We start from the raw sequence: 26869 nt of genomic DNA on the forward strand, positions 1-26869 counted from the left end.
ATGTTTCCTGTAGTGGGGGGAGTCTAGGACCAGAGGACACAGATAGAGTGGATGTGGAGAGGATGTTTCCTATAGTGAGGGAGTCTCGGACCAGAGGACACAGATAGAGTGGATGTGGAGAGGATGTTTCCTGTAGTGGCAGAGTCTAGGACCACAGATAGAGTGGATGTGGAGAGAATGTCTCCTATAGTGGGGGGAGTCTAGGACCAGAGGACACAGATAGAGTGGATGTGGAGAGGATGTTTCCTGTAGTGGGCGAGTCTAGGACCAGAGGACACAGATAGAGTGGATGTGGAGAGGATGTTTCCTGTAGTGGGGGAGTCTAGGACCAGAGGACACAGATAGAGTGGATGTGGAGAGGATGTTTCCTGTAGTGGGGGAGTCTAGGAACAGAGGACACAGATAGAGTGGATGTGGAGAGGATGTTTCCTGTAGTGGGGGGAGTCTAGGACCAGAGGACACAGATAGAGTGGATGTGGAGAGGATGTTTCCTGTATTGGGGGAGTCCAGGACCAGAGGACACAGATAGAGTGGATGTGGAGAGGATGTTTCCTATAGTGGGGGGAGTCTAGGACCAGAGGACACAGATAGAGTGGATGTGGAGAGGATGTTTCCTGTAGTGGGGGGAGTCTAGGACCAGAGGACACAGATAGAGTGGATGTGGAGAGGATGTTTCCTGTAGTGGTGGAGTCTCGGACCAGAGGGCACAGATAGAGTGGATGTGGAGAGGATGTTTCCTGTAGTGGGGGAGTCTAGGACCAGAGGACACAGATAGAGTGGATGTGGAGAGGATGTTTCCTGTATTGGGGGAGTCTAGGACCAGAGGACACAGATAGAGTGGATGTGGAGAGGATGTTTCCTGTAGTGGGGGAGTCTAGGACCAGAGGACACAGATAGAGTGGATGTGGAGAGGATGTTTCCTGTAGTGGGGGAGTCTAGGACCAGAGGACACAGATAGAGTGGATGTGGAGAGGATGTTTCCTGTAGTGGAGGAGTCTAGGACCACAGATAGAGTGGATGTGGAGAGAATGTTTCCTATAGTGGGGGGAGTCTAGGACCAGAGGACACAGATAGAGTGGATATGGAGAGGATGTTTCCTGTAGTGGGCGAGTCTAGGACCAGAGGACACAGATAGAGTGGATGTGGAGAGGATGTTTCCTGTAGTGGGGGAGTCTAGGACCAGAGGACACAGATAGAGTGGATGTGGAGAGGATGTTTCCTGTATTGGGAGAGTCTAGGACCAGAGGACACAGATAGAGTGGATGTGGAGAGGATGTTTCCTGTAGTGGGGGAGTCTAGGACCAGAGGACACAGATAGAGTGGATGTAGAGAGGATGTTTCCTATAGTGGGGGGAGTCTAGGACCAGAGGACACAGATAGAGTGGATGTGGAGAGGGTGTTTCCTGTAGTGGGGGAGTCTAGGACCAGAGGACACAGATAGAGTGGATGTGGAGAGGATGTTTCCTGTATTGGGGGAGTCTCGGACCAGAGGACACAGATAGAGTGGATGTGGAGAGGATGTTTCCTGTAGTGGCGGAGTCTAGGACCACAGATAGAGTGGATGTGGAGAGAATGTTTCCTGTAGTGGGGGAGTCTCGGACCAGAGGACACAGATAGAGTGGATGTGGAGAGGATGTTTCCTATAGTGAGGGAGTCTCGGACCAGAGGACACAGATAGAGTGGATGTGGAGAGGATGTTTCCTGTAGTGGAGGAGTCTAGGACCACAGATAGAGTGGATGTGGAGAGAATGTTTCCTATAGTGGGGGGAGTCTAGGACCAGAGGACACAGATAGAGTGGATGTGGAGAGGATGTTTCCTGTAGTGGGCGAGTCTAGGACCAGAGGACACAGATAGAGTGGATGTGGAGAGGATGTTTCCTGTAGTGGGGGAGTCTAGGACCAGAGGACACAGATAGAGTGGATGTGGAGAGGATGTTTCCTGTATTGGGGGAGTCTAGGACCAGAGGACACAGATAGAGTGGATGTGGAGAGGATGTTTCCTGTAGTGGGGGAGTCTAGGACCAGAGGACACAGATAGAGTGGATGTGGAGAGGATGTTTCCTGTAGTGGGGGGAGTCTAGGACCAGAGGACACAGATAGAGTGGATGTGGAGAGGATGTTTCCTGTAGTGGGGGAGTCTAGGACCAGAGGACACAGATAGAGTGGATGTGGAGAGGATGTTTCCTGTATTGGGGGAGTCTCGGACCAGAGGACACAGATAGAGTGGATGTGGAGAGGATGTTTCCTGTAGTGGGGGGAGTCTCGGACCAGAGGACACAGATAGAGTGGATGTGGAGAGGATGTTTCCTGTAGTGAGTCTCGGACCAGAGGTCACAGATAGAGTGGATGTGGAGAGGATGTTTCCTATAGTTGTTTCCTGTAGTGGGGGAGTCTAGGACCAGAGGACACAGATAGAGTGGATGTGGAGAGGATGTTTCCTGTATTGGGGGAGTCTAGGACCAGAGGACACAGATAGAGTGGATGTGGAGAGGATGTTTCCTGTAGTGGGGGAGTCTAGGACCAGAGGACACAGATAGAGTGGATGTGGAGAGGATGTTTCCTGTAGTGGGCGAGTCTAGGACCAGAGGACACAGATAGAGTGGATGTGGAGAGGATGTTTCCTGTAGTGGGGGAGTCTAGGACCAGAGGACACAGATAGAGTGGATGTGGAGAGGATGTTTCCTGTATTGGGGGAGTCTAGAACCAGAGGACACAGATAGAGTGGATGTGGAGAGGATGTTTCCTGTAGTGGGGGGAGTCTCGGACCAGAGTACACAGATAGAGTGGATGTGGAGAGGACGTTTCCTATAGTGGGGGGAGTCTGGGCCAGAGGACACAGATAGAGTGGATGTGGAGAGGATGTTTCCTGTATTGGGGGAGTCTAGGACCAGAGGACACAGATAGAGTGGATGTGGAGAGGATGTTTCCTGTATTGGGGGAGTCTAGGACCAGAGGACACAGATAGAGTGGATGTGGAGAGGATGTTTCCTGTACTGGGGGAGTCTAGGACCAGAGGACACAGATAGAGTGGATGTGGAGAGGATGTTTCCTGTAGTGGGGGAGTCTAGGACCAGAGGACACAGATAGAGTGGATGTGGAGAGGATGTTTCCTGTAGTGGAGCAGTCTAGGACCACAGATAGAGTGGATGTGGAGAGAATGTTTCCTATAGTGGGGGGAGTCTAGGACCAGAGGACACAGATAGAGTGGATATGGAGAGGATGTTTCCTGTAGTGGGCGAGTCTAGGACCAGAGGACACAGATAGAGTGGATGTGGAGAGGATGTTTCCTGTAGTGGGGGAGTCTAGGACCAGAGGACACAGATAGAGTGGATGTGGAGAGGATGTTTCCTGTATTGGGAGAGTCTAGGACCAGAGGACACAGATAGAGTGGATGTGGAGAGGATGTTTCCTGTAGTGGGGGAGTCTAGGACCAGAGGACACAGATAGAGTGGATGTAGAGAGGATGTTTCCTATAGTGGGGGGAGTCTAGGACCAGAGGACACAGATAGAGTGGATGTGGAGAGGGTGTTTCCTGTAGTGGCGGAGTCTAGGACCACAGATAGAGTGGATGTGGAGAGAATGCTTCCTGTAGTGGGGGAGTCTCGGACCAGAGGACACAGATAGAGTGGATGTGGAGAGGATGTTTCCTATAGTGAGGGAGTCTCGGACCAGAGGACACAGATAGAGTGGATGTGGAGAGGATGTTTCCTGTAGTGGAGGAGTCTAGGACCACAGATAGAGTGGATGTGGAGAGAATGTTTCCTATAGTGGGGGGAGTCTAGGACCAGAGGACACAGATAGAGTGGATGTGGAGAGGATGTTTCCTGTAGTGGGCGAGTCTAGGACCAGAGGACACAGATAGAGTGGATGTGGAGAGGATGTTTCCTGTAGTGGGGGAGTCTAGGACCAGAGGACACAGATAGAGTGGATGTGGAGAGGATGTTTCCTGTATTGGGGGAGTCTAGGACCAGAGGACACAGATAGAGTGGATGTGGAGAGGATGTTTTCTGTAGTGGGGGAGTCTAGGACCAGAGGACACAGATAGAGTGGATGTGGAGAGGATGTTTCCTGTAGTGGGCGAGTCTAGAACCAGAGGACACAGATAGAGTGGATGTGGAGAGGATGTTTCCTGTAGTGGGGGGAGTCTCGGACCAGAGGGCACAGACAGAGTGGATGTGGAGAGGATGTTTCCTGTAGTGGGGGAGTCTAGGACCAGAGGACACAGATAGAGTGGATGTGGAGAGGATGTTTCCTGTATTGGGGGAGTCTAGGACCAGAGGACACAGATAGAGTGGATGTGGAGAGGATGTTTCCTGTAGTGGGGGAGTCTAGGACCAGAGGACACAGATAGAGTGGATGTGGAGAGGATGTTTCCTGTAGTGGGGGAGTCTAGGACCAGAGGACACAGATAGAGTGGATGTGGAGAGGATGTTTCCTGTAGTGGAGCAGTCTAGGACCACAGATAGAGTGGATGTGGAGAGAATGTTTCCTATAGTGGGGGGAGTCTAGGACCAGAGGACACAGATAGAGTGGATATGGAGAGGATGTTTCCTGTTTTGGGCGAAGTCTTGGACCAGAGGACACAGATAGAGTGGATGAGGAGAGGATGTTTCCTGTAGTGTGGGAGTCTAGGACCAGAGGACACAGATAGAGTGGATGTGGAGAGGATGTTTCCTGTATTGGGAGAGTCTAGGACCAGAGGACACAGATAGAGTGGATGTGGAGAGGATGTTTCCTGTAGTGGGGGAGTCTAGGACCAGAGGACACAGATAGAGTGGATGTAGAGAGGATGTTTCCTATAGTGGGGGGAGTCTAGGACCAGAGGACACAGATAGAGTGGATGTGGAGAGGGTGTTTCCTGTAGTGGGGGAGTCTAGGACCAGAGGACACAGATAGAGTGGATGTGGAGAGGATGTTTCCTGTATTGGGGGAGTCTCGGACCAGAGGACACAGATAGAGTGGATGTGGAGAGGATGTTTCCTGTAGTGGCGGAGTCTAGGACCACAGATAGAGTGGATGTGGAGAGAATGTTTCCTGTAGTGGGGGAGTCTCGGACCAGAGGACACAGATAGAGTGGATGTGGAGAGGATGTTTCCTATAGTGAGGGAGTCTCGGACCAGAGGACACAGATAGAGTGGATGTGGAGAGGATGTTTCCTGTAGTGGAGGAGTCTAGGACCACAGATAGAGTGGATGTGGAGAGAATGTTTCCTATAGTGGGGGGAGTCTAGGACCAGAGGACACAGATAGAGTGGATGTGGAGAGGATGTTTTCTGTAGTGGGCGAGTCTAGGACCAGAGGACACAGATAGAGTGGATGTGGAGAGGATGTTTCCTGTAGTGGGGGAGTCTAGGACCAGAGGACACAGATAGAGTGGATGTGGAGAGGATGTTTCCTGTATTGGGGGAGTCTAGGACCAGAGGACACAGATAGAGTGGATGTGGAGAGGATGTTTCCTGTAGTGGGGGAGTCTAGTACCAGAGGACACAGATAGAGTGGATGTGGAGAGGATGTTTCCTGTAGTGGCGTAGTCTAGGACCACAGATAGAGTGGATGTGGAGAGAATGTTTCCTGTAGTGGGGGGAGTCTAGGACCAGAGGACACAGATAGAGTGGATGTGGAGAGGATGTTTCCTATAGTGAGGGAGTCTCGGACCAGAGGACACAGATAGAGTGGATGTGGAGAGGATGTTTCCTGTAGTGGCGGAGTCCAGGACCACAGATAGAGTGGATGTGGAGAGGATGTTTCCTGTAGTGGGGGAGTCTAGTACCAGAGGACACAGATAGAGTGGATATGGAGAGGATGTTTCCTGTAGTGGGCGAGTCTAGGACCAGAGGACACAGATAGAGTGGATGTGGAGAGGATGTTTCCTGTAGTGGGGGAGTCTAGGACCAGAGGACACAGATAGAGTGGATGTGGAGAGGATGTTTCCTGTAGTGGGCGAGTCTAGGACCAGAGGACACAGATAGAGTGGATGTGGAGAGGATGTTTCCTGTAGTGGGGGAGTCTAGGACCAGAGGACACAGATAGAGTGGATGTGGAGAGGATGTTTCCTGTAGTGGGGGGAGTCTCGGACCAGAGGACACAGATAGAGTGGATGTGGAGAGGATGTTTCCTGTAGTGGCGGAGTCTAGGACCACAGACAGAGTGGATGTGGAGAGAATGTCTCCTATAGTGGGGGGAGTCTAGGACCAGAGGACACAGATAGAGTGGATGTGGAGAGGATGTTTCCTGTAGTGGGCGAGTCTAGGACCAGAGGACACAGATAGAGTGGATGTGGAGAGGATGTTTCCTGTAGTGGGGGAGTCTAGGACCAGAGGACACAGATAGAGTGGATGTGGAGAGGATGTTTCCTGTATTGGGGGAGTCTAGGACCAGAGGATACAGATAGAGTGGATGTGGAGTGGATGTTTCCTGTGGTGGGGGAGTCTAGTACCAGAGGACACAGATAGAGTGGATGTGGAGAGGATGTTTCCTATAGTGAGGTTGTCTCGGACCAGAGGACACAGATAGAGTGGATGTGGAGAGGAGGTCCTTGTTGTCTTGAGGAAAATTAAAGTGGATAAATCCCCGGGACCTGACAGAGTGTTCCCTTGGACCTTGAAGGAGACTAGTGTTGAAATTGTGGGGGCCGTGGCAGAAATATTTAAAATGTCGCTGTCTACGGGTGAAGTGCTGGAGGATTGGAGAGTGGCTCATGTTGTTCCGTTGTTTAAAAAAGGATCATAAAGTAATCCGGGAAATTATAGGCCGGTAAGTTTAACGTCAGTAGTAGGTAAGTTATTGGAGGGAGTACTAAGAGACAGAATCTACAAGCATTTGGATAGACAGGGACTTACTAGGGAGAGTCAACATGGCTTTCTGCGTGGTAGGTCATGTTTGACCAATCTATTGGATTTTTTCGAGGAGGTTACCAGGAAAGTGGATGAAGGGAAGGCAGTGGATATTGTCTACATGGATTTCAGTAAGGCCTTTGACAAGGTCCCGCATGGGAGGTTAGTTAGGAAAATTCAGTCGCTAGGTATACATGGAGAGGTGGTAAATTGGATTAGACATTGGCTCGATGGGAGAAGCCAGAGAGTGGTGGTAGAGAATTGCTTCTCCGAGTGGAGGCCTGTGACTAGTGGTGTGCCACAGAGATCGGTGCTGGGTCCATTGTTATCTGTCATCTATATCAATGATCTGGATGATAATGTGGTAAATTGGATCAGCAAGTTTGCTGATGATACAAAGATTGGAGGTGTAGTAGACAGTGAGGAAGGTTTTCAGAGCCTGCAGAGGGACTTGGACCAGCTGGAAAAATGGGCTGGAAAATGGCAGATGGAGTTTAATACCGACAAGTGTGAGGTATTGCACGTTGGAAGGACAAACCAAGGTAGAACATACAGGGTTAATGGTAAGGCACTGAGGAGTGCAGTGGAACAGAGGGATCTGGGAATACAGATACAAAATTCCCTAAAAGTGGCGTAACAGGTAGATAGGGTCGTAAAGAGAGCTTTTGGTACATTGGCCTTTATTAATCAAAGTATTGAGTTTAAGAGCTGGAATGTTATGGTGAGGTTGTACAAGGCATTGGTGAGGCCAAATCTGGAGTATTGTGTTCAGTTTTGGTCACCAAATTACAGGAAGGATATAAATAAGGTTGAAAGAGTGCAGAGAAGGTTTACAAGGATGTTGCTGGGACTTGAGAAACACAGTTACAGAGAAAGGTTGAATAGGTTGGGACTTTATTCCCTGGTGTGTCGAAGAATGAGGGGAGATTTGGTAGAAGTATATAAAATTATGGTGGGTATAGATAGAGTAAATGCAAGCAGGCTTTTTCCACTCAGGCAAGGGGAGAAAAAAACCAGAGGACATGGGTTAAGGGTGAGGGGGGGAAACGTTTTCAGGGAACATTAGCGGGGGGGCTTCTTCACACAGAGAGTGGTGGGAGTATGGAATGAGCTGCCAGACGAGGTGGTAAATGCGGGTTCTTTTTTAACATTTAAGAATAAATTGGACAGATACATGGATGGGAGGTGTAAGGAGGGATATGGTCCGTGTGCAGGTCAGTGGGACTAGGCAGAAAATGGTTCGGCACAGCCAAGAAGGGCCAAAAGGCCTATTTCTGTGCTGTAGTTTCTATGGTTTCTATGGTTTCCTATAGTGGGGGAGTCTAGGACCAGAGGGCACAGATAGAGTGGATGTGGAGAGGATGTTTCCTGTAGTGGGGGAGTCTAGGACCAGAGGACACAGATAGAGTGGATGTGGAGAGGATGTTTCCTGTAGTGGGGGAGTCTCGGACCAGAAGACACAGATAGAGTGGATGTGGAGAGGATGTTTCCTGTAGTGGGGGAGTCTAGGACCAGAGGACACAGATAGAGTGGATGTGGAGAGGATGTTTCCTGTAGTGGCGGAGTCTAGGACCACAGATAGAGTGGATGTGGAGAGAATGTTTCCTGTAGTGGGGGAGTCTCGGACCAGAGGACACAGATAGAGTGGATGTGGAGAGGATGTTTCCTATAGTGAGGGAGTCTCGGACCAGAGGACACAGATAGAGTGGATGTGGAGAGGATGTTTCCTGTAGTGGCGGAGTCTAGGACCACAGATAGAGTGGATGTGGAGAGGATGTTTCCTATAGTGGGGGGAGTCTAGGACCAGAGGACACAGATAGAGTGGATGTGGAGAGGATGTTTCCTATAATGGGGAGAGTCTAGGACCAGAGGACACAGATAGAGTGGATGTGGAGAGGATGTTTCCTGTAGTTGGGGAGTCTAGGACCAGAGGGCACAGATAGAGTGGATGTGGAGAGGATGTTTCCTATAGTGGGGAGTCTCGGACCAGAGGACACAGATAGAGTGGATGTGGAGAGGATGTTTCCTATAGTGGGGGGAGTCTAGGACCAGAGGACACAGATAGAGTGGATGTGGAGAGGGTGTTTCCTGTAGTGGGGGAGTCTAGGACCAGAGGACACAGATAGAGTGGATGTGGAGAGGATGTTTCCTGTATTGGGGGAGTCTCGGACCAGAGCACACAGATAGAGTGGATGTGGAGAGGATGTTTCCTGTAGTGGCGGAGTCTAGGACCACAGATAGAGTGGATGTGGAGAGAATGTTTCCTGCAGTGGGGGAGTCTCGGACCAGAGGACACAGATAGAGTGGATGTGGAGAGGATGTTTCCTATAGTGAGGGAGTCTCGGACCAGAGGACACAGATAGAGTGGGTGTGGAGAGGATGTTTCCTGTAGTGGAGGAGTCTAGGACCAGAGGACACAGATAGAGTGGATGTGGAGAGGATGTTTCCTGTAGTGGGGAGAGTCTAGGACCAGAGGACACAGATAGAGTGGATGTGGAGAGAATGTTTCCTGTCGTGGGGGGAGTCCAGGACCAGAGGGCACAGATAGAATGGATGTGGAGAGGATGTTTCCTATAGTGGTGGAGTCTAGGACCAGAGGACACAGATAGAGTGGATGTGGAGAGGATGTTTCCTATAGTGGGGGGAGTCTAGGACCAGAGGACACAGATAGAGTGGATGTGGAGAGGATGTTTCCTATAATGGGGAGAGTCTAGGACCAGAGGACACAGATAGAGTGGATGTGGAGAGGATGTTTCCTGTAGTTGGGGAGTCTAGGACCAGAGGGCACAGATAGAGTGGATGTGGAGAGGATGTTTCCTATAGTGGGGGAGTCTCGGACCAGAGGACACAGATAGAGTGGATGTGGAGAGGATGTTTCCTGTAGTGGGGAGAGTCTAGGACCAGAGGACAGATAGAGTGGATGTGGAGAGGATGTTTCCTGTAGTGGGGAGTCTCGGACCAGAGGACACAGATAGAGTGGATGTGGAGAGGATGTTTCCCGTAGTGGGGGAGTCTCGGACCAGAGGACACAGATAGACTGGATGTGGAGAGGATGTTTCCTGTAGTGGGGGGAGTCTAGGACCAGAGGACACAGATGGAGTGGATGTTTCCTGTATTGGGGGATGTTTCCTGTGGTGGGGGAGTCTCGGACCAGAGGACACGGCCTCAGAACAAAGGGACGTCCCTTTTGAAGGAGGATGAATTTGTTCAGCCAGGTTGTGGTGAATCTGTGGAATTCATCACCAGGGAGGGGCTGTGGTAGGATGTTTTTGGGGACAGAGAGGGGTGTCTGTTTGGCGGAGGGATGGACGGACGGACACACACACCTTGGGCTTGTTGGCTCCTCTCTGCTTGTTGGCCTTCTGCTCGCGGTCGAGCCGTCGCCTCTGGAGCTCGGGGCCGACGGCCTGCTCCAGGTGAACCACCTGCTGCAAGGCAACTTGTCCCACCAGGCTCACCAGGTTGGTCAGCATGTGAACCGGCAGCTCCGTCACCCCACCTGGGGAGATGGGCGGGGAGGGGGAGGGGGAGAGAGAGAGATGGACGGGGAGGGGGAGGGGAGAGAGAGAGGGGGAGGGAGAGGGGGGAGGGAGAGGGGGGAGAGAGAGGGGGAGAGAGAGGGGGAGAGAGAGAGAGGGGGAGAGAGAGAGGGGGAGAGAGAGAGGGGGAGGGAAGAGAGAGGGGGGAGGGGAGAGAGAGGGGGACGGGAGGGGGAGAGATGGACGGGGAGGGAAGAGAGAGGGGGGAGGGGAGAGAGAGGGGGACGGGGAGGGGGAGAGGGGGAGGGGGAGAGGGGGAGGGGGAGGGGGAGAGGGGGAGGGGGAGAGGGGGAGGGGGAGAGGGGGAGGGGGAGAGGGGGAGGGGGAGAGAGAGTGGGAGGGGGAGAGATGGAGGGGGACGGGGTGAGAGAGGTGGGGTGAGGGGTGAGGGGAAGAGAGGTGGGGTGAGGGGAAGAGAGGTGGGGGAAGGGTAGAGAGGTGGGGAAGGGAAGAGAGGTGGGGGAAGGGATGAGGCAGAAGTGTGGGGGCGTGGGGAAGGGAGGAGGGGAGAGGAAGAGTGGGGGAGGGGAAGAGTGGAGGGCAAGTGGGGAGCGGATGGGAAGGGAGGAGGGGAGGGGAAGAGACGGGGAAGGGAAGAGCGGAGGAAGGGAAGAGCGGGGGGGAGTGAAGGGCGGGGGAAGGGAAGAGTGGGGGGCAGGGAAGTGCAAGAGAGGTGGGGGAAGGGGAGGGGAAGTGTGTGTGAGGGGAAGAGTGGGGGAAGGGGAAGAGTGGGGGAAGGGGAAGGGGCGGAAAGCAGAAGGCGGGGTGGTGGGAAACAGAAGAGGCAACGTCAGGACCTCAGAAGCGGGAGGAGGCTCCCTGAACGGGAACCGGCTGAGGTGTCGTGGGGAGGGAGAGCAGGATCCCAGGCCGGGAGGAGCAACCTCGGCCTTGGTTTCCCCTCCCCCCCCCACCCCGTACGTCCGCACAGACTGCCTCACCCCCTCAGTTGCAAACCGGCGAAACCAGTTCGGACAGTAAAACTGCACCGTGACCCGCGGGCGCTGAATTGCTCTGTGGCATTGACTTGATTGAACAAGTCAGGCCTTAGACGTCCGAGGCAACGGTCTGGCTGGACTTCCATACTGGCTGAACCAGTGCTCCCAGGGGAAACGGGATCCCACTGTCGGTAAATCCACACGCAGTCGCCACTTTCTCAGCTACCGCTGCCGCTGTAACAGGTGGTTGGTTATTTGAGTTCCTGTCAGTTTGAACCAGTCTGGCCATTCTCCTCCAACCTCTCTCACCAACAAGAACTGACACTCGCCGGACATTTTCCCGCTCCCTGTAAACCCGAGAGGCCGCCGTGCGCGAGAATTACCAGGAGAGCAGCGGTTTCTGAAATACTCGAGCCACCCCATCTGGCACCAGCAATCAAAGTCACTCAGGACGCGTTTCTTCCCCGCCCCCCCTGTTCTGACGCTCGGCCCGAATGGCAGCTGAACCTCGTGACCACGTCGGCGTGTCAGACGTTCGCTTTAACGAGGGGCACAGGTGAACGGAATAAATTATTTACTTTCTGAGATGCAGGGCGGAATATTCCGGCCCTATGAGCTGCGCCGCCCCCTCCCCCCGTCTCTGCCCAATCACGGTGGCCGCTGATTGCACGTCGCGACCTACTATAAAGGAGTTCGGTTCATGCACGTTCCTGTGGGAGGGAGGGAGTCTCACGCATCCCCCACGTCCCCTAAAGTCAGGGGGGGTCTTTGCAGAGGGTGCAGAAAAGGTTCACCGGGACTCTGCCTGGACCGGAGGGCGGGAGCGGTGATGAGAGGTCGCACAAACTTGTGTTGTTCCCCCCGTAGTGGCAGAGGCCGAGGAGGGACCCGAGAGAGGCTTATCTCAGTGGACAGCCGGGACCTTTCTCCCTCCGGATCAGACTCAGCTTTATCATTGCCGGCATGTGTTGTGGAATTTGTTAACTTAGCAGCAGCAGTTCGATGCAATACATAACGTAGAAGAAAAAAATAACAATAATGATAAGTAAATCAATTACTGTTGTGACGGGGTCCTGAATTACCCTTATGAACTGTGCCCTCCGGTGAAAATGATATCGTATCCGCTAAACAGGGGCCGTGGACAATTCTGATTTGATGGAGACGGACGCGAAAGCACAGAGGAACATCTGGAGGAATTTCTGAAACGCCGGTTCGTTGCCGTTGTTTCTGCGCGATCGAGAATCTTCCGGGGGGAAGGCCTCAAAATCCCCGGCTTTGCCTGCTGCTGACGACCGAGATGGAGGTCGAATCGTTCGGATAGAGATGGTGCTCGGTGTCGGAGGGCTGATCGGAGGCTCGAAGTTTTCGGACGACTCAGAGTCGGACTGTGGTTGGGCCTGGCAGGGAGAGTTTTTCTTCCTTCTCCCGTCGGCGTGAGATGTGGGACACTCGAGAGACTTTGAACTTTTTACTGTGCTCATGGACTTCATCATCAACTTACGGTATTGTTGCACTGTTGTAACTATGTGTTAAAATTATGTGGTTTTGTCAGTTTTTTCAGTCTTGGTCTGTCCTGTGTTTTGTGATATCACACCGGAGGAAATATTGTATCATTTCTTAATGCATGCATTACTAAATAACATTAAAAGAGGACTGCGTGTCCTCATAATCTAATCTAACTGTGTTTTTGAAAAGAGAGAGAGAGAGAGAGTTATTTAATACCAACAGCTTGTTTGTAAAAGAGAGAGAGAGACGAAGACTAACTGTTGGACTGTCACTTTAAGGCACTGGAAGTAACTTTTGGATGTCTGCTGAGTTGGACAGAGAGAAATAGCACCAAGCAGCTCGCAAATTGCTATGGTGACCGAAGGTGGCGTTATTTAATGGACACTCGATGTTACGATTTTCGGCAGGTAGTTGATACTTCGCAAGGACAGTTCGCCTGCTTGTGCATTTCTTACACGGAGAGAGGAAGGAGGAGTTATCTGAATGACAGTTGATGCTCAGCACTGGAGGATAAAATAGGAGGTCAGATGATACAGACCTCAGACACACGTTTTGGACCCTGAATGAGCATTGTTGTGCCCGCAGGAGAAGTGGGTTTTGGAGGATCGATCAGTCGCTCTTGCAGTGAAAAGGAAAGGGGTTGACCGGTGGGGAGTTGTCCATGTGTCCACCCTCGCCTGGGCTCCACCACAGAAAACCGGTCCCCTTTGTTAAAGTCACGGTCGGTGGCTTTTAAAGGATTTCGAAGGACAACGAGGAGATCGACGGCGTCAGCTCACCTGAAGACTCAAATCTCTCCCTCTCTCTCTCTCTCCATCACTACTCAACTCAATACCACAAACTGAACTGAACTTTACTCATCATCTTTATCTGTATCTTTTTACCCCTAGACTTAAAGAAGCTTGTTTTTTTATACATATATTCCACACTTACTGATATACTTACACATATATATAAAATCATTGCTAACCTGTTTGATTTATCTACAGCTATATTACTGTATTGCCTAGTTACTAATAAATATTATTAATTAATAGCAATACTGGACTTCATAGTGTTTTCTATCTCTGCTGGTTCTTTATTCCTGTCACGGGGTTTGTGACACAGTATACTTGAATAGATTAAAAATCGTGCAAGAACAGAATATATATTAAGGAAGTGAGGTAGTGTCCAAGGGTTCAATGTCCATTCAGGAACCGGATGGCAGAGGGGAAGAAGCTGTTCCTGAATCTCTGAGTGTGTGCCTTCAGGCTCCTGTACCTCCTACCTGACGGTGACAGTGAGAAAAGGGACAAGCCCTGGGTGCTGGAGGGTCCTTAATCATGGACGCTGCCTTTCTGAGACACCGCTCCCTGAAGATGGCCCGGGTACTTTGTCGGCAAGAGCCCAAGATGGAGCCGACTAGATTTACAACCCTCTGCAGCTTCTTTCGGTCCTGTGCAGTAGCACCCCCAAACCAGACAGTGATGTACCAACTCAGAATGCTCTCTACGGTACATCAATAGAAGTTTTTGTGTGTATTTGTTGACATGCCAAATCTCTTCAAACTCCTGATAAAGTATAGTCCAATACCAGAGGGCATCCATTTAGGGTGAGAGGGGAGGAGTTCAAAGGAAACGAAGGAACACATACTCATCCTCAGAGAGGGATCAGAAGTGGAGAGAGTGATCAGTTTCAAGTTCCTGGGTGTCAAGATCTCTGAGGATCTGACCTGGTCCCAACACATCAATGTAGTTATAAAGAAGGCAAGACAGTGACTATACTTTATTAGGAGTTTGAAGAGATTTAGCATGTCAACAAATACGCTCAAAAACTTCTCTAGTTGTACAGTGGAGAGCATTCTGACAGGCTGGTACGGAGGGGCTACTGCACAGGACCGAAAGAAGCTGCAGAGGGTTGTAAATCTAGTCGGCTCCATCTTGGGCTCTCGCCGACAAAGTACCCGGGACATCTTCAGGGAGCGGTGTCTCAGAAAGGCAGTGTCCATTATTAAGGACCCTCCAGCACCCAGGGCTTGTCCCTTTTCTCACTGTCACCGTCAGGCAGGAGGTACAGGAGCCTGAAGGCACACACACAGCGATTCAGGAACAGCTTCTTCCCCTCTGCCGTCCGATTCCTAAATGGACACTGAAGCTTTTCTTTCATATACAGTATTTCTGTTTTTGCACATTTTTAAAAATAATCTATTCAATATACGTAATTGATTTACTTGTTTATTTATTCTGTTTTATTTTATTTTATTTATTATCATTTTCTCTCTCTCTCTGCTAGGTTATGTATCACATTGAACTGCTGCTGCTAAATTAACAGATTTCACAACACATGCTGGCGATAATAAGCCTGATTCAGATTCTCAGTCTGATTCCGTGGCGCGCTGGGGCAAGTTCTTTTTCTTGTGACAGGGATTCTTAAGAGAGTCACGCGGAGAAGGGGTTCAGATCAGCTGGGCATTCCCCCTTGCTCATTCTATTTGCTCGTCACGACGTCTATGTGCTGGGGAGGGCGAGGTGTTTGGATACAGAGATACAAAACGACAGAGACACCCACTCCACCCTGGATCGCACTGCCCAACACGAGCTTCGAACCACCACCGCCACCCCGGCCCCCTTACCTTTGCCCTCCTCCGATTGGGCGCCGGGTGGCGGGGAGTCGCCTGGGGGCCCCGGGGCGACGAGGAGCCGGGAGCAGCCGAGGAGGAGGCTCCCGCACAGCCGGTCCGGGTTCTCGGCCAGACGGTAGAGGAGGGAGACGGCGGCCTCGGCGAAGGGGCGCCAGTGCAGGCTGGGAACTGAAAAGCCTTTGTGTGTGGGGGGACGGGGAGGGGGGAAACAAAGAGGCAAGGACGGTATAATTAACATGCATGTGACCAACCCCGCACTGTCCCCGCGCTCCCGGGGCCCGGTCGCGGCCTGGGGCCGGCCCTTACCTTCTGTCACGGCCGCGCAGAGATGGGAGAAGAGCGGGTGGTCCGAGGGCAGGCGGAAGGCAGCCTCACTCCGTCCAGGAACGCCCTGCCGCAGGCGGAAGAAACGAGACAGCAGGTGAGTCAGGGGCTGCCCCACCCCACCCGGGACCGTGTCCCCTCCACCCCCAGACCCCTGCACGTCCGGCCAGTGGGTGTTTTGGCAGTGCGGGAGGGCATCGCCAGGACCAGAGGGACTGAGCTTATGGGGAGAAGTGAAGCACCTTAAACCTCAGCGGGCTGGGAAAGAATTTTAGCGAAGGCGAAGGTCTCGATCCAAGTAAGAACTGGGATTCGATTGTAAACAAAGTGGGAGAGCGGCAACCTGATTGGATGAGGACTGACCAATCAGGAGGGAGGGAGAGACGACGGGGGTATAAATACCACCGGACTAGACCTGCCCCAGGCATCATCCCTGGTGAAGGTGGTAACCCCGACATCAACCTGGCGCTCACCAGCTTCCAAACACCATTCCACTGGCGGTTTCACACCCATACCAATCTTAGATGTACTATGCTCACCGCAAGTTACGGTCGTTTTCCAGACATTACGGGTGGAGGAGAAAAAAAACAAGGGAAAAAAAAAAAATCGGCCAGGGATTCGACGTGCTGTGCATTCAGAGAGACACTTCCCCGCACCACTGTTGTAACGGGTGGTTATCTGAGTTATCAGCCTGATCCAGTCTGGCCATTCTCCTCCGACCTCTCTCATTCACGGACTCCCCCCGCTCTCCCGCTGGATGTTTTCTGCTCCTCGCACCATTCACCGCAAACTCCAGAGACTGCCACGCGTGGAAGTTCCAGCAGTTTCCGAGATACTCAAACCGCCCCGCCTGGCGCCAACGATCAGCACCACGGTCAAAGTCACTCAGATCACGTTTCTTCCTCGCTCTGTTTGGCCTGCAGAGCAACAACTGAGCCTCTTGACCACGTCGATGTGCTTTTATGCACTGAGCTGCTGCCACGATTGGCCGATCAGATGTTTGCATTGGGCACAGGGAAATTGGCTATTCATCGCGCTTACGGCCTGACCTGAACGGATGGCACACCAGACAGCCAGGCTTTTCCCCGTCTCTCTGCTTGGCTGACGAAAAGAAGCCAATTTAACAATCACCGAGCTCCAACTTGACACGCTGACTATCGTCCTGTCAACTCGCACGGCCCCGTTCAGGGAGCGGTAGACTTTCATCCTGAGACCCCTCCGAACATTAACGTACCTGCCATTCACTGTGTCCTGTCTTCCTACACTTCGAACAGCAGGAAGGGCAGTGTCTCTCAGGGTGAGATCTGTACACTGCCCGGTGTCTCTCAGTCCCTCTCTCTCAGGGGGAGATCTGTACACTGACCGGTGTCTCTCAGTCCCTCTCTCTCAGGGGGAGATCTGTACACTGACCGGTGTCTCTCAGTCCCTCTCTCTCAGGGGGAGATCTGTACACTGACCGGTGTCTCTCAGTCCCTCTCTCTCAGGGGGAGATCTGTACACTGACCGGTGTCTCTCAGTCCCTCTCTTTCACGGGGAGATCTGTACACTGACCGGTCGGTGTCTCCTAGTCCCTCTCTCTCTCAGGGGGAGATCTGTACGCCGACCAGTGTCTCTCAGTCCCTCTCTCTCGGGGAGATCTGTACACTGACAGGTATCTCACAGTCTTACTCTCTCAGGGGGAGATCTGTACACTGACCGGTGACTCTCAGACTCTCTCTCTCGGGGAGATCTGTACACTGACCGGTGTCTCTCAGTCCCTCTCTTTCACGGGGAGATCTGTACACTGACAGGTATCTCACAGTCTCTCTCTCTCAGGGGGTGATCTGTACACTGACCGGTGTCTCTCAGACACTCTCTCTCTCAGGGGGACATCTATACACTGAGCTGTGTCTCTCAGTCCCTCTCTCTCAGGGGGAGATCTGCACACTGACTGGTGTCTCTCAGTCCCTCTCTCTCAGGGGGAGATCTGCACACTGACTGGTGTCTCTCAGACCCTCTCTCTCAGGGGGAGATCTGTACACTGACCGGTGTCTCTCAGTCCCTCTCTCTCTCAGGGGGAGATCTGTACACAGACCGGTGTCTCTCAGTCCCTCTCTCTCAGGGGGAGATCGGTACACTGACCGGTGTCTCTCAGTCTCTCTGACTCTCAGGGGGAGATCTGTACACTGACCCGTGTCTCTCAGTCTCTCTGACTCTCAGGGGGAGATCTGTACACTGACCAGAGTAGACTGCAATGTGCACAGTTCAAGACGGATATGGAGTCAGAATGGTGAGATTCATTCAGGGCAGCTTACAACAGAAAGCATACCTTCTTGGAGTTTGACAGCTTTCCAACGGCAAGGCAGATGTCCCGGGCGAGCTGATAGTCCTGGGATGCTTGTGACCCCAAGCCGACAGTGTAAAGGGTCTCCAGGTTACTGCCCACAATTTCCGGTTCACCTCTGCAGAGAGAGTGTCGGGTTCAAATTGAGTGAATCTCCCTCCAGACCGTCCCATCACACACTCCCGAGGTGAGACACAGAGTGAATCTCCCTCCACACCGTCCCATCACGCACTCCCGGGGTCAGACAAAGAGTGAATCTCCCTCCACACCGTCCCATCACACACTCCCGGGGTCAGACACAGAGTGAATCTCCCTCCACACCGTCTCATCACACACTCCCAGGGTCAGACACACAGAGTGAATCTCCCTCCACACCGTCCGATCACACACTCCCGGGGTCAGACACACAGAGTGAATCTCCCTCCGCACCGTCTCATCACACACTCCCAGGGTCAGACACAGAGTGAATCTCCCTCCACACCGTCCCATCACACACTCCCGGGGTCAGACACAGAGTGAATCTCCCTCCACACCGTCCCATCACACACTCCCGGGGTCAGACACAGAGTGAATCTCCCTCCACACCGTCCCATCACACACTCCCGGGGTCAGACACACAGAGTGAATCTCCCTCCACACCGTCCCATCACACACTCCCGGGGTCAGACACACAGAGTGAATCTCCCTCCACACCGTCCCATCACACACTCCTGGGGTCAGACACACAGAGTGAATCTCCCTCCACACCGTCCCATCACACACTCCCGGGGTCAGACACAGAGTGAATCTCCCTCCACACCGTCCCATCACACACTCCCGGGGTCCGACACAGAGTGAATCTCCCTCCACACCGTCCCATCACACACTCCCGGGGTCAGACACAGAGTGAATCTCCTTCCACACCGTCCCATCACACACTCCTGGGGTCAGACACACAGAGTGAATCTCCCTCCACACCGTCCCATCACACACTCCCGGGGTCAGACACACAGAGTGAATCTCCCTCCACACCGTCCCATCACACACTCCCGGGGTCAGACACAGAGTGAATCTCCTTCCACACCGTCCCATCACACACTCCCGGGGTCAGACAGAGTGAATGTCACTCCACACCGTCCCATCACACACTCCTGGGGTCAGACAGACAGAGTGAATCTCCCTCCACACCGTCCCATCACACACTCCCGGGGTCAGACACAGAGTGAATCTCCCTCCGCACCGTCCCATCACACACTCCCGGGGTCAGACACAGAGTGAATCTCCCTCCACACCGTCCCATCACACACTCCCGGGGTCAGACACAGAGTGAATCTCCCTCCACACCGTCCCATCACACACTCCCGGGGTCAGACACACAGAGTGAATCTCCCTCCACACCGTCCCATCACACACTCCCGGGGTCAGACACACAGAGTGAATCTCCCTCCACACCGTCCCATCACACACTCCCGGGGTCAGACACACAGAGTGAATCTCCCTCCACACCGTCCCATCACACACTCCCGGGGTCAGACACACAGAGTGAATCTCCCTCCACACCGTCCCATCACACACTCCCGGGGTCAGACACACAGAGTGAATCTCCCTCCACACCGTCCCATCACACACTCCCGGGGTCAGACACAGAGAGTGAATCTCCCTCCACACCGTCCCATCGCACACTCCCGGGGTCAGACACAGAGTGAATCTCCCTCCACACCGTCCCATCGCACACTCCCGGGGTCAGACACACAGAGTGAATCTCCCTCCACACCGTCCCATCACACACTCCCGGGCTCAGACACAGAGTGAATCTCCCTCCACACCGTCCCATCACACACTCCCGGGGTCAGACACAGAGAGTGAATCTCCCTCCACACCGTCCCATCACACACTCCCGGGGTCAGATACACAGAGTGAATCTCCCTCCACACTGACCCATCACACACTCCCGGGGTCAAACACACAGAGTGAATCTCCCTCCACACCGTCCCATCACACACTCCCGGGGTCAGACACAGAGTGAATCTCCCTCCACACCATCCCATCACACACTCCCGGGGTCAGACACAGAGTGAATCTCCCTCCACACCGTCCCATCACACACTCCCGGGGTCAGACACACAGAGTGAATCTCCCTCCACACCGTCCCATCACACACTCCCGGGGTCAGACACAGAGAGTGAATCTCCCTCCACACCGTCCCATCACACACTCCCGGGGTCAGACACAGAGTGAATCTCCCTCCACACTGTCCCATCACACACTCCCGGGGTCAGACACACAGAGTGAATCTCCCTCCACACCGTCCCATCACACACTCCCGGGGTCAGACACAGAGTGAATCTCCCTCCACACCGTCCCATCACACACTGCCAGGGTCAGACAGACACAGAGTGAGGCTCCTGTCACTCACCGAGCTGCCATGCCCAGTAGGATCACAGCTGCCCTCCTCTCCTCTGGCGTACAGGGCACTTTAGCGGTGAACCGCTCCCACAGCAGCTGGATCACAGCGGAATCGACCTCCTCCTTCTGCACAAACTCACTCACCTGTGCAGGCGGGGGCAGAACGGTGCAGGGAGGGGGAGAAGTGGTAGGAGGGAGGGGTGAGGTAGGACAGGGAGGAGGTAGAGGGGTAGGTGGCAGGAGGGGGAAGTTGAGGTGAGGAGGGGTTGGGTGGGAGAGGGTTGGGTGGAGGAGGGGAGGAGGTGGGGAGAAGTGGTGGAGGGCACGACGGGGGCAGGGTGTGGGGTCGAGGGGAGAGCAGAAGGGGGTAGGGAGGAGGGAGGGGAAGGATGGGCAAGAAAGGGGCAAGGGACGGAGGGGGATAGGTGGTTAGGGGAGGGGGAGAGGGGGAAGAGAGGGGGAGGGAGGGGGGAGAGGGGGAAGAGAGGGGGAGGGGGAGAGGGGGAAGAGAGGGGGAGGGGAGGGGGAGAGGGGGAGTGGGAGAGAGAGAGGGGGGGAGACGGGGAGAGGGGGGGAGACGGGGAGAGGGGGAGAGGGGGAGAGGGGGAGAGGGAGAGAGGGAGAGAGGGAGAGAGGGAGAGAGGGAGAGAGGGAGAGAGGGAGAGGAAGGTGGAGGTGGACGGGGGGACGAGGACGGGGGTTGAGGACGGTGGGGGAGGCGGACGGGGTGGACAGGGGGAGGTGAGGGTGGAGGGGGATAGGGGGATGGGGACAGGGGAGAGTGGAAGGGGAGGAGGGGAGGGAGAGTGGGAGGGAAGGAGGGGAGGGTGGGAGAGGAGGGAGGGAAGGAGGCGGCGGAGGGCAGGTGAGCAAGTTAAGTGTGGAGGGAGGGAGAGGAGACGACGGAGGATGGAGAGAGGTGTTTGGGAGGGGGAGAGGGGGGTTGGAATGGGTGAGGGGAAGTGGGACGGAGGGAGGCAGAGGGAACATTGGTCAGGTCAAGGATTCTGTATCCACATACACACACACACACACACACACACACACACGTGGAGCGCAGGCAACACCGAGAAGACAGATTAAACCGCACGGCCAAGGGGAGAGACCGTGCAGACCCGGACGCTAGTCCGGAAGCACGACCGGTCCGCCAGGCAAGAGGGGGCCCGCAGGGTATTTGGTTTCTGAGCTCGGGCTACGCCGGTGGGTTCAAGATTTGACACCCTGTCATCGGCGCGACGCAGGGGCGAGCGAGCGGGGCACGGTTCCGTCTGGGCTGCACTGCCGGAGATTTCTTGTGTGCACGACGAGAGGGTTGCCTCAGAAGGGAATAAAAATCGCAGCCATGATGTGGCTTCACACCTGTCGTGCTCTTCCACGCTTCGGGACGTCAGATCGCCTGGCTGTACTTCTACTCCCCGAGAACAGGCAGAGACCGAAGACTGCAGCACCAGCAGTGAGGACCAAGAAGGTTTGGCCAAGGGAAGCACAGGAGCCCTTTGAATCGGTGGACTGTAATCCGGGATTCGTCTTCGAACCTGGATGAGTATGCTGCCGTTGTTACCGACTTCATTAAGACCTGTGTGGGTGAGCGTGTGCCCGCAAAGGCTCACCGTACATTCCCAAACCCAAGGCCGCGGATAAACCAGGAGGTTCGTCGTCTGCTGGGGGCTAGATTGGTGGCATTCAAGTCTGCTGACCAAGGCCTGCACAAGAAGATCGGGTATGACTCGCGCCAGGGCTATTCCCAAGGGCGGAGAGGCAAATTGGAACGAGGCTGGAGGTGACACTGGACGCACGCCAACTCTGGCAGGGTTCGCAGGACATTGCTTCCTACAAAGCAAAACCCAGTAGCATGAATGGCAGCGATGCTTCACTACCAGATGAACTCAACGCCTTCTATGCCCGCTTTGAAGGGGAGAGCAGCTGTGAAGATCCCTGCTGCACCTGAGGACCCTGTGATCTCCGTCTCAGAGGCCGACGTTAGGCTGTCTTTAAAGAGAGTGAACCCTCGGAAGGTGGAAGGTCCCAATGGAGCAGTCCTAGTCATACTTTATTGATCCCGGGGGAAATTGGTTTTCGTTACAGATGCACCATAAATAATAAATAGTAATAAAACCATAAATAGTTAAATAGTAATATGTAAATTATGACAGGAAATAAGTCCAGGACCAGCCTATTGGCTCGGGGTGTCTGACCCTCCAAGGGAGGAGTTGTAAAGTTTGATGGCCACAGGCAGGAATGACTTCCTATGACGCTCTGTGCTGCATCTCGGTGGAATGAGTCTCTGGCTGAATGTACTCCTGTGCCCACCCAGTACATTATGTAGTGGAAGGGAGACATTGTCCAAGATGGCTTGCAACTAAGACAGCATCCTCTTTTCAGACACCACCGTCAGAGAGTCCAGTTCCATCCCCACAACATCACTGGCCTTACGGATGAGTTTGTTGATTCTGTTGGTGTCTGCTACCCTCAGCCTGCTGCCCCAGCACACAACAGCAAACATGATCGCACTGGCCACCACAGACTCGTAGAACATCCTCAGCATCGTCCGGCAGATGTTAAAGGACCTCAGTCTCCTCAGGAAATAGAGACGGCTCTGACCCTTCTTGTAGACAGCCTCAGTGTTCTTTGACCAGTCCGGTTTATTGTCAATTCGTATCCCCAGGTATTTGTAATCCTCCACCATGTCCACACTGACCCCCTGGATGGAAACAGGGGTCACCGGTACCTTAGCTCTCCCCAGGTCTACCACTAGCTCCTTAGTCTTTTTCACATTAAGCTGCAGATAATTCTGCTCACACCATGTGACAAAGTTTCCTACAGTAGCCCTGTACTCAGCCTCATCTCCCTTGCTGATGCATCCAACTATGGCAGAGTCATCCGAAAACTTCTGAAGATGACAAGACTCTGTGCAGTAGTGGTCAGGCTCTGAAAATTTTTGCCAACCAACTGGCGGGAGTATTCAAGGACGTTTTCAACCTCTCACTGCTACAGTGGGAAGTTCCCACTTGATTCAAAAAGGGAACAATTATACCAGTGCCCAAGAAGAGTTGTGTGATCTGCCTTAATGACTATCGCCCGGGAGCTCTCAGTGATGAAATGCTTTGAGAGGCCGGTCATGACCAGACTGATCTCCTGCCTCAGCAGGAACATGGGCCCACTGCAATTTGCCCATCGCCACAATCGGTCAACGGCAGACGCAATCTCAATCGCTCTCCACACGGCCTTAGAACGCCTCGGGTAATCCAAGCACCTATGTCAGGATGCTGTTCTTCAACTATTTTTTAGTCATCTGTTAGTCTCATGAGACCATGGATTTGCGCCTTGGAAGGTTTCCAAGACGCAGGCCTGGGCAAGGTTGTACGGAAGACCGGCAGTTGCCCATGCTGCAAGTCTCCCCTCTCCACGCCACCGACGTTGTCCAAGGGAAGGGCACTAGGACCCATACAGCTTGGCACCGGTGTCGTCGTGGTTAAGTGCCTTGCTCAAGGACACAACACGCTGTCTCGGCCAAGTCTCGAACTGGCGACCTTCAGATCACTGGACCAACTAGCCTTAACCACTTGGCAACTATAGCTCAGCATTTAACACCATCATTCCCACAATCCTGATCGATAAGCTACAGAACCTGAGGCTCTGTACCTCCCTCTGTAATTGGATCCTCGACTCCTAACTGGAAGACCACAATCTGTGAGGATTGGTCATAACATATCCTCCTCGCTGACGATCAACACTGGCGCACCCCAGGGGTGTGTGCTTAGCCCACTGCTCTACTCTCTGTATACACATGACTGTGTGGCCAGGCACAGCTCAAACACCATTTACAAACTTGCTGACGATACAACCATCGTTGGTAGAATCTCAGGTGGTGACGGGAGGGCGTACAGGAGTGAGAGATGCCAACTAGTGGAGTGGTGCCCCAGCAACAACCTGGCCCTCAACGTCAGTCAGACCAAAGAGCTGATTGTGGATTTCAGGAAGGGTGAGACGAGGGAACACGTACCCATCCTCAGAGAGGGATCAGAAGTGGAGAGAGTGAGCAGCTTCAAGTTCCCGGGTGTCAAGATCTCTGAGGATCTGACCTGGTCCCAACACATCGATGTAGTTATAAAGAAGGCAAGACGGCAGCTGTACTTTATCAGGAGTTTGAGGAAGTTTAGTTTGTCACCCAAGACACTCTCAAATTTCTACAGATATACTGTGGAGAGCATTCTGACAGGCTGCATCACCGTGTGGGGTGACGGTTCCTGCACAGGATTGAAGTAAGCCTGCGGAGAGTTGTAAACTCGTTCGGCTCCATCTCAGACACCAGCCTCTGTAGCGTCCAAGACGTCTCCAAGGGCAGTGCGTCAAAAAGGCAGTGTCCATCATCACAGACCCCACTATCACCGAGGGCATGCCCTGTTCTCACTATTACCGTCAGGGAGGAGGTACAGGAGTCTGAAGGCACACACTCAGCCATCCAGGAACAGCTCCTTCCCCTCTGCCGTCCGATTTCTGAATGGACGTCGAACCCTTAAACGCCACCTCACTACTTATTATTTCTGTATTTGCCCGGCTTATTTAATTAAACTCTTATAATATTTACCGTTAATCACTATTTTTTGCTATATTATCATTTATGTGTAAGAGGTTTCTTCTTTCATGTTACGGCGAAGGCTAACAAAATGGCTTCTTTGTTACGTTATCATTAAAATGGCTTTTCTGTAGTAATAACTGCAATGTAAGCAGTTCTCTCTCTCTCTGCTTGTTTGGGTTATATTATTGATAAGAGAGAGAACAAACCAACTGGGATAGATGTTATTCTTTCTTGTGTGTCTGTAAGCTATTGTTTCTCGCGGGCTTTGGGGCAGAAGGCGCGACGGAGACAGGGAGAGGAGACGCGATGCTGTAAGCTGGGCGGCGGGACGGACCCCGAGCGGGAGTCCGAGGCCCGGGGTCTTCGGCGAGGAGAGGAGACGAAGACAGACTCGTGCGGAGCGTCTGGTCGACCACCGTGGTTGGTCCCCGGCGGCAGGTCGAGGGGGTCGGAGGAGATGGAATGGTGGAACGAAGACTTCATTAACTGAGCTCCAACGGTTGTGCACGAGGTGGCTGAACTTTGATAAGTTTGGCGCCGTTAACTTTCCTCTTATATCTTATCTCTATAAATTACATAGCTCCAGTAAGATCGATAAAGTGTAATCATTTAGTTACATATGGTGTACTGTCTGTTATCTGGCGGGGTGGGGTACATCACACAGCATCCACACAAACTCGATTCCCCAGTTTGGCGGGGCCGAAGACTGCTCCCCCCTAGACGAAAGCGAGCTGAGCGAGCCCGAGGCTTACCAGGGGGGCTACATTCGCACTGTACAGCCGCCACAAAGTTGACAAATTTCACGACGTACACTGGTGATATTAAACCGGCTTCTGATTCGAATTGTACACCCACGAAGTGACGCTGGGGCCCGGGGGGTGCTCGTCCATAGAGTGACTCCGACAGGAAATGATAAAGGAGTGGTGCTGGCGAGGGGGGATATGGAGGGGTGGGTGAATGGGCGGAGCCGGCGGGGGGGGATATGGAGGGGTGAGGTGAATGGGTGGAGGCGGCGGGGGGGGTTATGGAGGGGTGGGTGAATGGGTGGAGGCGGCGGGGGGGGTTATGGAGGGGTGGGTGAATGGGCGGAGGCAGCCGGGGGGATATGGAGGGGTGAGTGAATGGGCAGAGGCAGCGGGGGGGGATATGGAGGGGTGGATGATTGGGCGGAAGCAGCGATCAGTCTCACCGCCCGCGGGAAGGGAACCGTTTGCGAGTCTGGACACGACGCAGCCTCTCTCCCTGACGGGAGTGGGACGGACGGTCCACGGCGAGGGCAGGCGAGATCCCTCATGATGTTTAAGCAGAGGAGGGAGGCCGCTGTTCCTGAACCTGGCGGTGTGGGGGCTTCCGGCTCCTGTACCTCCTGCCCGATGGGAGCTGCGGGAGGATGGCGCGGCCCGGATGGTAGGAGGGGGTCTCCGAGGGTGGTCGCTGTCTTGCTGACTCGGTGCCTCCTGTAGAGGTGACCAACGGTGGGGAGGAACGCACCCGCGATGTACCGGGTTGACTCCGCCGCTCTCCGCGGACAGGGAAGGGAGGGAGGGGCGGATTAGACGGAGGGAAGACACTCACCAGCTCCTCCAGACACTTGATGCGCTCGACAGTGGAATCGAAGATCAGGCCGGTCAGGTTCTGAACCAGAGTCTGTGGTTTCGGCCTGGGGGGCGGGGGGGGGGGACGTCAAAAGTTAGTGAGACGATCTCGAGTTCCCCCTCCCCATCCCTGTCCCACCGACCCCTGGGTTAGGGAGAGAGGGAGGGAGGGGGTGAATCAGCCCTGGGTTCCCCCTCCCCACCCCTGGATAGGAACAGACAAGTGAG

At 53.6% G+C, this 26869-nt stretch overlaps 1 protein-coding gene across 1 annotated transcript in view; it reads right to left on the minus strand.

The window, feature by feature from the left end:
- Nucleotides 1-26869, minus strand: part of ncapd2 (non-SMC condensin I complex, subunit D2) — a 175117-nt gene that overhangs the window by 42916 nt on the left and 105332 nt on the right. Inside the window, exons 17-22 of the mRNA XM_063039703.1 lie at nt 26622-26706; nt 20478-20611; nt 18068-18200; nt 15742-15826; nt 15427-15612; nt 10159-10331 (exon numbers count right to left, since the gene is read on the minus strand). Coding sequence (XP_062895773.1) covers nt 10159-10331; nt 15427-15612; nt 15742-15826; nt 18068-18200; nt 20478-20611; nt 26622-26706 — 796 coding nt within the window. The remainder of the gene's footprint in view (nt 1-10158; nt 10332-15426; nt 15613-15741; nt 15827-18067; nt 18201-20477; nt 20612-26621; nt 26707-26869) is intronic.

This window comes from Mobula hypostoma, unplaced genomic scaffold (genome assembly GCF_963921235.1).
Source record: "Mobula hypostoma unplaced genomic scaffold, sMobHyp1.1 scaffold_123, whole genome shotgun sequence".
NCBI classification, from domain to species: domain Eukaryota; kingdom Metazoa; phylum Chordata; class Chondrichthyes; order Myliobatiformes; family Myliobatidae; genus Mobula; species Mobula hypostoma.